The 14,676-nt window shown below is 42.7% G+C and overlaps 1 protein-coding gene across 1 annotated transcript in view; it reads left to right on the top strand.

Annotated features, from left to right (window-relative positions):
- The window catches only part of zfpm2a (zinc finger protein, FOG family member 2a), a 161,873-nt gene that overhangs the window by 83,432 nt on the left and 63,765 nt on the right, over positions 1-14,676 (top strand). Inside the window, exon 5 of the mRNA XM_032517845.1 lies at positions 2,998-3,109. Coding sequence (XP_032373736.1) covers positions 2,998-3,109 — 112 coding nt within the window. The remainder of the gene's footprint in view (positions 1-2,997; positions 3,110-14,676) is intronic.

Genomic DNA, 14,676 nt, shown 5'->3' with positions numbered 1-14,676 from the left:
TTAAAAGGAACAATTGAAATTGCTGTAATCATTTTTTTTTTTTTTTACAAATGTCTCATGATGTCTAACAGTGGGAAGATGTCGAGTTCATGTTGTCCCTGTTGGCTACATTAAGAGCAGCTGGAATATCATGAATTCCCAGAAGCTCAGAGGGACGGCGGAGAGGCCTCTCGCTGCTGAATAAGAGATGGCTCCAGTCTGGAGATCTAAGGAAGGGTTAATCTGATTCCCATTTCAGATAGTCGTCCATGGCAACAATCGGCCCGGTCTGCTCTGCTCCTTTGACAGGGGTGTGAGGTTCTCAGGTTAGGCGGATAGAAGACTTTATTGTGAGGCTAATTTGAAATGTGAAATGGAGGATGACTTAAATTACAGAGGTCTTCTCTCTCTCATCTTCTGCCAGGGGGGGGATAAGGAGATGCCAGGGGAAGGAATAAGAATATCAACAGACACAATTTACTGTCTGTGTTTGATCAGTTTGGCAGGGTAGTTTGCCAATGTGCAGAGCTATATATGTTTGTCTATGGAAATATATTTATCCACATATATACGGACTATGTCAAATTCTGTCTTTATTTAGTATTTGTTTTCTTCATTTGCGGACAAAATCCAAACAGATTGCTATCTCTCTGAGATGTACACTATTTGCTATTTATAAGTGATGCTCTCTAAAAAAAAGACTGCGTTTGTCCTCCAGCCTCCGACTAGATAGAGTTCACGGAAAGAGAATTAGGCGGCTGGAGGGGGGGGGGTTCTGGAGGAGGAAGAGGAGGAGGAGGAGGGGGGGGGGGGGGGGGGGGGGCATGCAGGCGCACTGTCGAAGCACAGTGCTCATCTCTTGTGCATAGCTGTGCCAATTCAGACCTTTAACATGCTCAAGTGACATTTGCATTTATCCTTGAAGGTTGTTGCCTTTTTGCGGAGGGAGAAATACTGGAAGTGAAAGGCAGCAAGAGGACTCGTATTTTTTTTTTTTTTTTGCTGTTGCATTAGGCAGATGGACAGTGTGTCCTGTCACTGGCTGTCTCAGACGGAAAAAAAAGAAATGAAGTGTTGAGATTGCACCCCAACCCCATTTTCTCTCGGCTAAACTATTTCTGTAACATCCTAATGAAGGAGGGCCCCGGGGTTCAAAAGTAATGGCCTTGATACACTGACATTTTGCCTTTGAGTAATAGGCTACTGTACCCAGCGGCCTGTTATGTCGCTACCATACCCAGCCCCCCCCACCCCCTCCATCCACCACACCACACACCCCCAACTATGGCTGCACGATAGGAACAAAATGTGCAATATTGAATATCCTGATGACAATATATAAACAGATGCTACAGTGTACTCAGGTCTGCATTTCTACTGCTTTCAGTATTCTGCTAAACTACAACAAATGGCTTGTGGAATTTAAAACAAGTGAAAGGAAATCAATCAGTTTTCTTTTTTTCTTTTCTTTTTTAAGGATTATTTTTTGGCATTTAGGCGTTTTATTGGTTTTTGTGACAGCTTGGACATGAAAAGGGAGAGAGAGAGAGAAAGAGAGAGAGAGGGTGAATGACATGAGGTCGGAATTGAACCTACAGTCTCTGTGTCAAGGGACAGAGCCTCGATATATGGGCGCGCGCTCTACCACTAGACCTCCCGGGCACCCTATCGCCAACATTCCTTGAACAAATTCAAAATTGAATTGACTAAAAAAGGCACCTCTAAAAAAAGAATTTGTTACGAAGTGCAGTTTTCTTCTTCTTGTCTTCTTTCACCAAACACCAAAAAATCCACCATCACTCTATTTTGCAAAAGAAGAAGAATCGCAGTATAAAATCAAACAGAAACTCCTTTGAGGAGAAATGGAGCGAGCCAATCTGGTGACACTGCACCATGTGAATCCATTGCGGTGCATGCTCTATCTCCCAGTTTAATTTTTTTTTTCCTTCTGAGAAATAAAACTCCACGTTTGACCTCTGACCAAGAAGAAAAATGACCTTACACACTCAGAATAATTTCTCCGGCATATTATAAAAGCCCTAACCTCAATCGGCCTTTGAAATGGATACTGATTCTTTAAATTCTTCCCTGCTTGTTTCAGGAAACAGTGAGATCCTGGCGATAGCGAGGCACAATGTGCCCAAAGTTCACCGCCGAATGCTCGCTTCCTTCTCTCTGAAAGTCACCACCTTTTTTTTTTTTTTCCTCCTTTCTTTCCTTCTCTTTTTTCATAATTCCCAGACACCTTAGATGTTCTTCTTAATCTTAGAGATCTGATGTTGAATCATTGGGTCCAATCCTGGATGATTATTCCTTCCTGTTGGATACAATGCAGGCTCTTGCACCCATTTGTCACCACTCCGACCAGCCTTTGTCTGTGGGACCAACACACACACACACACACATGCACGCATGCACACACACACACACACATGCATGCACGCAAACACAGTACATTTGCTAAATACTGCACCTAAGTACAAATTGCAGGTATTCTACTTAAGTCTTTTCATTTCATGCCAATTTTATACTTTAATTTTGCACTTTTCACTCCATTACATTAACCAGACAACATAAGTTACTTTACAAATTTAGATTTTATTATTATTAAACTACCCAACAGCAAACTGGCATTAGAGTACTGTTTAGATCGTTTCCAATTTCTTAAATGTGAGGATATTTCTGCATTGAGTACTTTTGTTTTTCCTACTTTAAGTACATTTTCCTAATGATACTTACACACTTTTACTTAAATAACATTTACAATGCAGGACTTTGACTTCTACTACCACACACACACACACACACACACACACACAAAACCTGATTCTGAAATCTTCTCAGTGTAAAAAATAAACAACAAATTGGGTTGGACATGAGTTGCATGGTGTATACTTTCTGAAATTGTCTGTTTATGGCCATTCAGAGCAGCAGAAGAGCGGAACTCGGTGGCTATTAATGTTTCTTTAATCACCGAAATAAGCAAATGATTAGTGTTTGTTATCTGTCCCCGTCCAGAAGACGAAGAGCACGGTCCCGGTGGTGCTGAGCGCCGGCCCCAGGTGGCTGCTGGATGTGACTTGGCAGGGAGCGGAAGACAACAAAAACAACTGCGTGGTGTACAGCAAAGGTAAGCAAGCAGCGCCCGGCATCCTGTTATCTCTCGGCAGCGCAACACACCACGCCACAGCGCCGCCGCCGCCGCCGCAACAGACACTGACAACCCTCCACTCCTGCCTGTCTCTCCCCTCGGTCTGTCTGTCCCTGTGTCTCTACTTTTGTCTCCTTTCTCGCTCTCCTTTTGCTTCCCCAAAGTCACAAACCCACACAAATAACTGCAGCTCCCACATAGTAACACAAACTCTCCCACACCATATCTGTTTTACTCCAAAGACTCATTTATATCACTAAAACTCTGATTAGGCGCTGAGAAACATCACTTGACACACAAAGTTAATGGTCTTTAGATTTCACAAGGTAATTAATGCCCTTTTTTTCCTCTTTTTTTATATACTAAGTGAATCCCTATCTCGGTGCTGATAGCGAGCAGAGCACAAGTGGAGATGGGCTTGCCATTTTGCTTCATTTGTTCTCTCACTAATTCGGCACAGCTTTATCTGGATATCTTTAATAAATCAGACATGTTCATACAAGGAGCCCCCCCCCCCCCCCCTTTGCCAGAAACGGATTTATGCAAATAAGTGGAAAGGAATGCAACATATCTGTCAGACGAATCCATGTTGTTCACTCAGCCTTCACCCTAAAAAGCACAAAAAAAAAACAAAATGACCCACTGTCACAACGATAAACTCCTCGATCTGCTGCATTGTGTCCGGCAAACCCTCATTAAAAAAAAAAAAAAACCATGGATCTGTAGAGAGCCTGGTTTGTTGCAGATTGTATGAGAAGATTCTTAAAGTGTATACAGCCCTGACACTACAGTGGTGGAAGCTTCACTTCCCATGAAAGCACCAGGCTTCGGCAGCTATAATTGGGTCTTGACGGGTGTTAACCAGAGAGACACTGCGAAATAAATACGTAAATAAAGATGTGTTTTGGGATTCCAGAGGGTGAAGGAAAAAGGGGGCTCCATTTATCACTTTTCAAAAAATGATTACCCCGTGACAATACCCCCAAAAGCTGAAACCGAGCTTCTTCTCCCTTTTTTTCCCCAAATAAGTGGCAGGAGTGGGATTTGCAACCCCGGATTTTCAGTCTCCCAATTCTCATCTACTAATCACTAGACTGCACTGGGGAGTTATCCTCTTAACCGGCTACTTAACTTTGTGCTCTTTATCAACAAATCATTAAAGTTTTGATAAGCTGTGAAAGAAGATTATGCACTTCTTTAAAATCTTCTAATCTTTTTTTTTTTTGCTCGGAGACTTGACTGTATGAAACAAAAAAAATGGAGTGGGGGAGGGCCCATTAAACAAGATTTCTCACTTTTTTTCATCCTTTCGCCATTCTTCTTCATATGTGCATGTATCCTGGAGATTGCATCATCATCATCACCTCGGCTGTGTATCACTGGCGGTTTTCCTTTCTTTGTCACTTCCTGTTTGACCTTTTATTAAATTAAGCACAATAACATCTCCAGACGTCCCGCCCCCCCCCCCCCTTGAGAGGGAGAGTTGTTCTGTGTTGTGCTGTATGAGTTCATTACAGTAATCTTCACAAATGCACTACTGCAGAACATCACACGCTTGCCAACCGATGGGGAACGATAATAGAGAGGATGGTGAATACAAAGAATTAATTTCAATCTAGATAGATAGAAGTTAAGTATCTCTGCGTCACCTCGTAGTCGCTGTGTCTTAGACATCACTGAGCCGGGTGGGGGGAGAAAGAACATGAAATACATCCGACGCCATTCAACTGCTTTCATTTTTCTGTAGAAGGAGCGTATTTGTTGATGAAAGTAGTACGTCGTTGCTGTTGGGGGACAACTTTGCATGTCTAAAACTGTTGTTTTTCCGGAAATTAAAGAAAAAGTTCATTTGAAAACATTTTATTGAGCTATTCAGGGGCCATTCCAGGTTTCTGGGGGGGGATTTTGAGAAAGTGGGGTGGCACGTGGGGACCGATAATCCGAATACAGCGTAGAACATCTGCTTAGAAATATAGGAAATATTGGCTAGAACAACAATTATACATTTTCATCATGGAAACAATAATTTGGTCATGTGACAAGGGCTGTGAAGATTTTTTTTACAGAACTGTGTAAAAATAATCAGGGGTGTCAGACTGGGGGGTGGCCCAAAAAGATGGTAGACTGAATAGTAGCGGAGGGGCCCATAGAGAAAGCCTTTCTACAGGGCCCAGAATTTTGTGCTTTGCCCTTGAAAAAAACAACACACTTACAATAAACTTGCCTCAAACTTCAACAAAGACAGCAAGTGCTCTACAGTGAGGTCAATATGTTTCTTCTTCCAAGCTGGCCCTAACATTTCTAACATGTGGACAAATTTCTAAAGTACACTTACGATGTGTGTTTAAATTCTAAATCCAGTTACCAAAATGGAAAGGCAGCGATTGGTAGAACAGGCAGCTAAGTGACAGAACTCTGACCCAATAGATCCCAATTTGTCAGATTGACAGCCCAATGGAGTGACATATCGGGGGGGGGGGGTGCCCCCCTGTTTCACCACCCCTTAAATATTTGTTAAACCTACAGACAGATGTAAAGGCTCGATGGTGTTTTTTGCCTCCACCGTCGCCTTCCAGGCAGCTAACCCTAACCTTAACCCTAAATATAACGAATGACGCGCTGCCTGGAAAATGAAGTTGGGGTCAAAAAACACCAAAAACCGATGTAAAGTAAGGGGTGACCAATAGCACTGATTTATGATTTGAACAAGATGAAGACAGGGCGCCTGGGTAGCTCACCTGGTAGAGCGGGCGCCCATATATAGAGGTTGAGTCCTTGATGCAGAGGGCCCGGGTTGGACTCCGACCTGTGGCCCTTTGCTGCATGTCATTCCCCCCTCTCTCCCCCCTCTGCCCCAAAAAATTAAAAAGATGATAAAATATGGAGATGCAAGGTTCCTGCCTGACAGTGACAATATATTTTTTTATTTTTTATTTAATTAAACTTAGAACATATATCACAAAAACCTGTCTTGAGTTTTCTCGTCGGGATAACTTTTGACTTTGAAACGAATGCTACACCTAAAAAAATATAAAAAATTGGACACTACCGGGATATCACAAGGTACAAAAAATTCATCCTGTGTAATTCCATACTTGACTCAAACCGCATTGTAGCAACTTTGCCACAGAGCTGTCCCATAAATTGGTTGGCTGTCCGTTTTTTTCCCGGCTCTCTATCCAAAATTGTTCCACATTTTTCGCTTCTGGCGACTTTCTTTTTTTCCGTTGAGGTGGACTGGGAGTAAGTTCCGAAAGTGGCGAAAGCGTTTGATGCCGTTCAGCATCCGGACTGATTCATACCCGCTCATTCTTCTTCATCTACTTCCTTTAAATATTCCAACAAGCATGTGTGGGCACCCTCTGGAGGTGACATTGAAATTGAAAGTCAGCGTGCCAAGTATATATCAAATCTATGTCAAATTCAATTTTGAATTTGACCCTTTATTTCTGCTTTTGAAGCGGCGCTGGAGTGGCGTTCATAGTGTCGACACTAGATCGACTAAACGGAAAGAATCCAACAGGAGTTTTTCCCCACCTTGGAAGAAAAACAGCAGAAGCCCAGATTGTTTATATCTTCACCGCTGCACTTTTTCCCCTCTGTGGGCTGCTTCATTGCTCCCCGAGATGCGTCACTTATGGAAAACAGTGAATATCTCAATACACAGTATGCTTGCAGAATGTGTGTGTTTGGCTTACCTTTTCACTGGTCTCGGCTTTCTTTATGGCTGCCTGCAAAGATAGTAGCAGTTCACTTTGGATGCTTGCCAGTGTGAATCTGTGGGGGAGTATCTCTAAGTAAGGCCTGGTGATTGGTTTGAGTGGCTGTAGCTTACTGTTGGGTGTTGTGTGTGTGTGTATGATTTCTGCATTACATGTCGTACCACCGCTCGTTCTCTATGCCCCCTACCCCCACCACCCGAAACTCAAGAAGTGGGAGAAATGTGTGCAGAGAGAGAGAGAGAGAGAGAGAGAGAGAGTCATCGAAAATGATTCCTCTGAGAGTTGTGTTCCAGCAGTAGCACCACCAGTGTGTTATGTATAATACATGCGTTGGAGTGTGTAACAAGCAGCAGGGAGGTGTGGTCAGGTCCACCCGCGGGGGGCCCCGGGTCATCAGCACCAAGACAAGTTAACCTGAACGTTTCTCTTCTAGATTAATTTGTCTATTTCTGGGATCCTACAATTCCGGTTGCCAGCAAAACAATGTCTTCCCTGAGAATGTGTGTTCTGCATTCTATCCCTCTCATTTTATCCAGATGAACAGAAAGACAGGAGCAATTTTATCCATTTAACCCTTATGTTGTCTTACGTGTAGACTAGGAACTTGTTGTCCTCCCGGGTCCCCCCCTCCCCACTACCATCATTATGTAAACTACTAATACCAACTTGTTATCACTAGTTTTACAATTTTTCTTGGAATTCATTTATATTAATTTATGTCTAATTTTTTTTATTTAATGGTGCTCTAAGTCAGTGATTCCCAAAGTGGGGGTCGGGACCCACAGGGGGGTCGCGAGCCAGAGAGGGGGGGTCGTAAGTTGATTTCCAGAAATAAAACAAACATTTAATTAGAAATAGCATATGTTAGCCATGATTTTAACACAAGATAAAACTAGTGGCTAAATTTAAAATAAAACCAAGCAAATAAATAAAAAGGGAACAGCTCTTTTGAGTTTCACGCCTATAGTGCGTGCTTATATATATGATGATGATATAATGTTTACATGCGTTTATAGTGGGGGGGTCGCTAGTCACTTGCTCCGTTACTTTGGGGGTCGTGGGCTGAAAGTTTTGGGAACCCCTGCTCTAAGTGATGTTGGCTCACGTCTTGTTGGCGTTTGAAGTATTGTCAAACAAAATGGTTACTGTTGCCGTTTTTTAGACCCTGGGATGTATAAAGAGACCGTGTTTTTTTACAGTGTGCTCAGGGGACAGGCAGCTAGCAGATAGTGAGGAGATGTTTTTACAGTGTGTTCAGGGGACAGGCAGCTAGCAGATAGTGAGGAGATGTTTTTACAGTGTGTTCAGGGGACAGGCAGCTAGCAGATAGTGAGGAGATGTTTTTTACAGTGTGTTCAGGGGACAGGCAGCTAGCAGATAGTGAGGAGATGTTTTTTACAGTGTGTTCAGGGGACAGGCAGCTATGCAGATAGTGAGGAGATGTTTGCTGAACAGAAATCCTGGTTTGTTTTGACTTATTGCTAAGATCAGAGGAACATGTGTTGATGGATGATCACAGATATGTTAAAATTTAGTTTTGGGATGCTGTGTTTGAAAAGGTAGTGACCTGATCATTAACTTTGCGTTGAATGGAACCAAACTCAGCTTAAAAGAAACCCAAATTTTTGATTTAGAAACTTTGAAAACGGGTCAAATTTGACCCGAGGACAACAGGAGGGTTAAAAGAAATTGGAAGTCAAAGACCACGTGTAAAGTTTGAGGCTTTCAATTGTCTTAAATCAGGATCCGCAGAGCCATTTCATGAATATAAATTCTTCTTTGAATTGCTGTTCTTAGAACGAGAGGCAGCGAGAGCCCTGAAGAGGAAGTGGAAAAGTGCAATATCTGTTTTTCCCAGGCTGTCAGCATGGCCCTGTTTGTTTTACATTAAACTCCCAGGAAGAGCCTTAGCAGCCAGCCATTACTAAAACTCTCGACTCTACTACTGCGCTAACTCATTATCGAGAAATCCACCTGGAACTCCCACAATGCTCTCCTCCACACTCTGACAGCTTTCTTTGAACCCCTGAAGTTATAGAAACAGGCCGCAAGTCTGCAGAGTAATTATATGTTACAGTAACGCTGGAGACGGAGGAGAAAGAGAGGTAGGGACAGAGAGAGAGAGAGAGAGAATGACAGACAGGGACTCAGAGAGAGAGAGTGAGAGAGAGAAACCTGTGGAGAGTTTTCTGTACAGATAAACAACAGATTGCTAAACAATGCAACTGGAAAGTAGGAGAGATTTAACAGAGAAAATACATCTCCCAGTTGTTACATATGAAAGGTCTGTTCAAATCTGAGCTCCTGCCTGATTTTTAGCCTTTTTCAAGGCAACAGCCAACGTGACCGAGCCTGTGATGCGTTTAGTCCAACCGCTGTACAAAGGATAAGTCGGACGTTTTTCTCTATTTCTCTCATTGTGAACAAATCCCATGAAAACAACAAGACCAGCAATGCATTTGTCTTTACCCCTCAAAACGTTCTTCTTCTTTTTTTCGTGGGTATTCTTCACCTTTGATTGAGCTTACACATCAAAAGGGAGAGAGAGAGGGGGGGGAAGACATGCAGGAAAGGGCCGCAGGTTGGATTCAAACCCCCAAGAAGAGGAAAAATACGTCTCTAACATTCATAAAATCATTTACTATAACAGCTGGGCACTGTAGCTTTTAGCAACTGTTACTCAAACTGGAGTAAAATGTGCATTTCTTGTACATTTTTGGGAATAATTACACATGTAGGATTTACAGCCGTTTGGCTTGTGCATGTGGGACAGAAAAATACATATAGACAATATTTAGCTGCACATAGAATTACTTATTGGTTTAATTCCTTGTTGTACCACTAGGCGCCTGGGTAGCTCACCATATATAGAGGTTTACTTCTCGAAGCAATTCCCTCTCTCTCCCCTTTCATGTCTAAAAAAAAAGCCTAAAATGTCCCTAGAACTCATCTTTAAAAAAATAGTATATATACCACCAGCAAACTCTTGTTAAGTGTAAACAAAGATGTTATTTTAACACCAACTTAGTTATATTTGGTAATATTTTCCCTGGAAATTTCAAATTCCTGCAGTATATTACAGTCCCATTGGATGAAACCTCTCAAACACAGGCCGATGTGAGTGTGCAAAGTGTCATTTTTAGGTCTAAAGTACAATATATGACTTCATTCAACCCAGTGTGAGCCTCCATTGTGCTTACTCCATTGTTACCTGATATCTGAGCCCATTGAAACTACACACGCTCCATGTGACCATATTATGTGGCATTATTCAGAGGTCACCTAAACTTTTCAACTGTAAGCCTCTTAAGCCAGACCACATTCAGATACAGCATGTCCAATAAGTCTCCGGAGCAACTTAGTCCATTGTTCGTGCAGAAATTGACCAATGTAACTAGGCCGTTTTACATAAGCCCGGACAGTGCCGAATTAGCCAACTCGCTGTGTCTTTGTGTTATTTCATATTCTCTAAGTCTTCACAATCAGATCCTTTTTTTATGCCTTCATTTGCTCTTCCCCACTGCTCCAGAGCTGCAGACCTCTGAGGCATGTGATGAACTAGCATGACCTGCTCGGACACATGTAGTATCTATTTGACTCATGACAGCCTTGCAATGTTCTGCCAAAGACATTTGGAGTATTTGTCTTTCCCCAGCTGAAATAGAAGTGTAAAACCTGCACGGCTCCCTGGCAGCATTAAACAGTGAGAGGAGAGGACTCTTACAGTTCAAAATTTAATTGTTCATTTCAACCTTCCTCTCTTAAAATGACTGTGGCAAACAGGAGGTGCGAGGGTTATTATCTGTTATCTGGGAACATTGCGAAATAGTGTGACTGAATAATAACTAAACAACTGACACAATGTAAAAAAATGTCATTATCAGTGTATTAAAACAAAATTGTACCCTAAAGGAGTCCCCGGCACCGCTCCGAGCAGCCAACTAATTATGTTTAATTAAAAGACAACAGATCAACAGAATCGTTTTCATTAGGAAATTATTAATGATTCCACTGCAGCAATAATTGATTGCACTGAGCCACGCGATAACGCGGTACGGTCGTGAGCCGGGTGGAGACGAGTGGCTGGTTTTTAGGCATTTGGCAGTTGTTGAGTAGGCTTGTAGCTGAAGCTTCCACATTAGCAATTGAGGAGAAGTAGTAAAGCTGGCTTTGTGGAGAGGAGAGGAGATGAGAGGAGGAGGAATAGAGTGTGTGGTGGGTTAAGAACAACGAAATCCAAAATCACACGGCGATCTGAGAGGACTTAACCATCCCACACATGTATTTAGGAACACAGGCACACACAATCACACACATTTCAGGACGCATGACCGAGACGTGAACACACACTCTTATTATTTTCCCCCTGTCTCTGTCTACAAACATATTCTAGAGGGCGTTTTCTCTCCGTTTGTTTCTTTCTGCCTCACTTGTAAGCGTATAAACTACACACACACACACACACACACACACACACACACTTGCTGCTGCTCCATTCAGAGCCATGTGAAAGACGTCAGCTCCAGACGCTTCCTCCGACAGCCTTTTATGTGCATTGTTCTCTCGCGGCGCAGGCATTTTCCCCGTGCTAGACAGTATAGCACATGCACCAGACGCCGCTGCACCCACATTCACTGCAAACCCACTGCCCGCGCACGCACACCGAGCGCCATTACCCAACATTTGAATAATGGCTGCTGACACATATAGTATGTCCATCCGCATTCAGCGTAGACTAAGCCTTAACACAAAAACAAACAACAATGCAAGGGATAAAATGCAAAAGAGGTGATGGACACTGATGAGGGACAAGATTGTTCTTTTATCGCAACGGTTCGTAGCTGTGGTATGTGCATGCACAGTTTAGAGTATGTGCTTGCGATTTGTGTTGTGTGTGTGTGTGTGTGCCGCTCGTCCTTGTTGCCACGGAAGGTGTCAGGCTAATGAGCGTGGGCTGTCCTTAGAGCAGGAGGGTTTGGGTTGTGCCATTCACTCTGCATATTTAAATGCCTTGTAGAGCTTAAGTAGGCCCACTTTTCCATGTCAGGGCAGCGTTCAATCCTGCTGCGACCATTAATTATGATACCATTGTGCTCCAGTGTGGCTAATAAGAGTGATGTATTGCACCCTCGTGGCATTATAATCATCTGAGTGAAGTACCTGGACTACACTGAGCTCGCTTTAAGCACCACGTTTATAAAAAATAAAAAAAGAGAGAGAGAAAAAAAGAAGAAGAAAAAAAAAACAGTGAGTCAAGAGGAAGCTTCTTCCCTTCTGGTTAATGCTCTGACATGAGAGTGTGTCACAGATTTAACTTCTTTATAATTGAATAATCAATGATTAGAAATGCTTCGGTATTGATCATGCAGGAGGGGGGGGGAGCTGATTGCCTGTCTGGGAGTAAAGACCAGAGCTGCAAAGATTAATCGATTGGTCGATTAGTTGTCAACAATCCAATTAATCGCCAGCTATTTTCATAGTTGCTTACTCAGTTATGAGTCATTTTTTATAAAAAAAAAAAAGTTGAAAATTTCAGATTCCAGCTTCTTAAATGCAAATATGTTCTAGTTTCTTCTCTCCTCTGTGACAGTAAATTGAATATCTTTCAGTTGTGGACAAAACAAGACATCTGAGTGAGTCATCTTGGCCTTTGGAAAACACTGATCCACATTTTTCACTATTTTCTGATATTTTAAACAGCTGATCGAGTAATCAAGAATACAACCCACAATGGAAACAATCGTTAGTTGCAGCCCTGGTGAAGAAGAATATAAAGTCATTACAAACGCTGCAAGTGCACAGGCATCAAAAGCAGATACAGTGACATAATATTTTTCCACTTTTTCATCCGCACCCTCCCTATCTGCGCTGTGTAACAATGTTTTATGAGTCATCTGCATTGCTTCCGCAGATGTCTTCAAACACAGGACTGCCTAAGTGGATTTTGAGAAACTGCTGCTTAATATTTGGAGCATATCTCCTCAGTGTTGAATGTGTTCAATACAGATGGGGAAGAAAGATCCCACTTTATTACATTAATCACTGCGAGCTAATGTGATTATACAGTCTGTACTTTATATTTCCCTTCTTAACTTCCCTGCCTTAACGGCATAATCAATGACCGTTTTTATATTCATTGAAAAATTCTGCGGATATGAATATAAGCTTCTGCTAGGTTTTTTAATCTACTGCGGGATCTTGAGTCAGTAATTAAAGAGTCCATTCTGTGTGGGTCTCCTAAAAGCCTTTAGCCTGCTTTTAGGGCCTGGGTATGATGCAGCCCACCGCCCCCATCTCTGCTGTGGTAAGTAGGTGTGAAAAGCATTGTCAGTGTGCTTCAGGATAAAGCCCTGCTGTTGAATGCCATTGGTCAGAGTCGAACACCCCCCACCCACACACACACACACACACACACACACACACACTCACACACACACAAGATCCTGGAGCAGGTTGAGAAGAAGAGTGTATGCGCAGGAGAGGATGTAGGCAATCGTGGAGGTGTGTGTGTGTGTGTGTGCATTTGTGTGTGTGTGTGTGTGTGTGTGTGTGTGTGTCGGGATAATCAGAACAAAAGCGAGAGCTGAGAGAGGGGCTTTCTCCACATCCACACAGCTTTTTTTGGAGGAGGGTGGGGTGCTGTGGTGCCTTTTTTATCAGGCTTGAGCGGGGTCACAGTTTTATGTGTGTGTGTGTGTGTGTGTGTGTGTGTGTGTGTGTGTGCGCACTAGTGTGCGAGATGGAGGGAGAGAGATAGAGGAATCACTGGGGTGGAGGGGCTGTTTAGATCGTCAGTCAGCGTGATGGAAAACCACACGGTTAAAGTCTCTCTGAGGGTTGACACGGGACTGCGGCGAGTGGAACTAACCTAAAGTGAAACTGAGTGAGTCTAGATGAAGCTCCGAGGGTGAGAGGAGATGATCATGCGATGAAAAAAAAAGGCCCACAGTGAAGGAAAAAAAGGACATGACGGTGGAAGAAAAACATGACTGTTGCAATGACACCACTACCTTAGAGAATAGACTAAGGACAGTTTCGTTCAAGCCTTAATGGGGCTGGATGAGAAGCACCAATTTTTCCTTTGATAATATATCAAATCAATTTTTAGGTTGGGCAAAACATAATCCGATTTTCTCAGAAGAAATAGCTTAACACATTACTAAATTGTTTCGTGGGGTCGCCACTGTGTTCATGCAGGAGAACTTGGCGATAACCTTTATACATACCTTTGCAGCTAATCCATTTTATTGATTGTACATCCACCTGCATGGGGGGAAAACACATAGCCCCATAGTCTTTAGAACGCCGTATCAGTGTGATATCACCTTTTCTCTTTTCTCGTTGCAGCGCACAGAAGGAACACAACTGAAAACCACCTCTAGCATTAGTACCTTATCTGTGGGTTGTTGTTATCATGCTATCTCATCCAGGGATCTTAGCTATTCTACCCCTCTTAAAGCCCAATGCCATGGGTAAGGACACAGGGATGCATGAGGCTGGCTTTACAATGAGCTTTAAAGGTGTAGTTGTAGCAATCTGGACATGGGATATGTGTACATTTGTGAAGGTTCTGAAGAAAAGTTCCAATCAAGGTTGTTTTTTGTCAATCAGTTGGTTCCTGTTTATCATTAAAATTGTAGAACCCAAATAAAGAACCAGGTTTGGATAGAGACTGGCGGAGGTTTAATGCCGACAGGTTCTAAATTTGGGGAAAAGAAAACTCTGGTATTGGAGCGGTAATCTACTCTGGAAATCCAGAGTTCTCGCAAGAGCACAAATTTGCTCAGCGGGTTACTCTGGCATCGAGTAATGCTGCTCATTAAC

Source organism: Etheostoma spectabile, chromosome 6, assembly GCF_008692095.1.
Source record: "Etheostoma spectabile isolate EspeVRDwgs_2016 chromosome 6, UIUC_Espe_1.0, whole genome shotgun sequence".
NCBI classification, from domain to species: Eukaryota; Metazoa; Chordata; class Actinopteri; order Perciformes; family Percidae; genus Etheostoma; species Etheostoma spectabile.
Note: the sequence above shows the minus strand (reverse complement) of the source record. Positions and strands in the feature narration are given on the sequence as shown.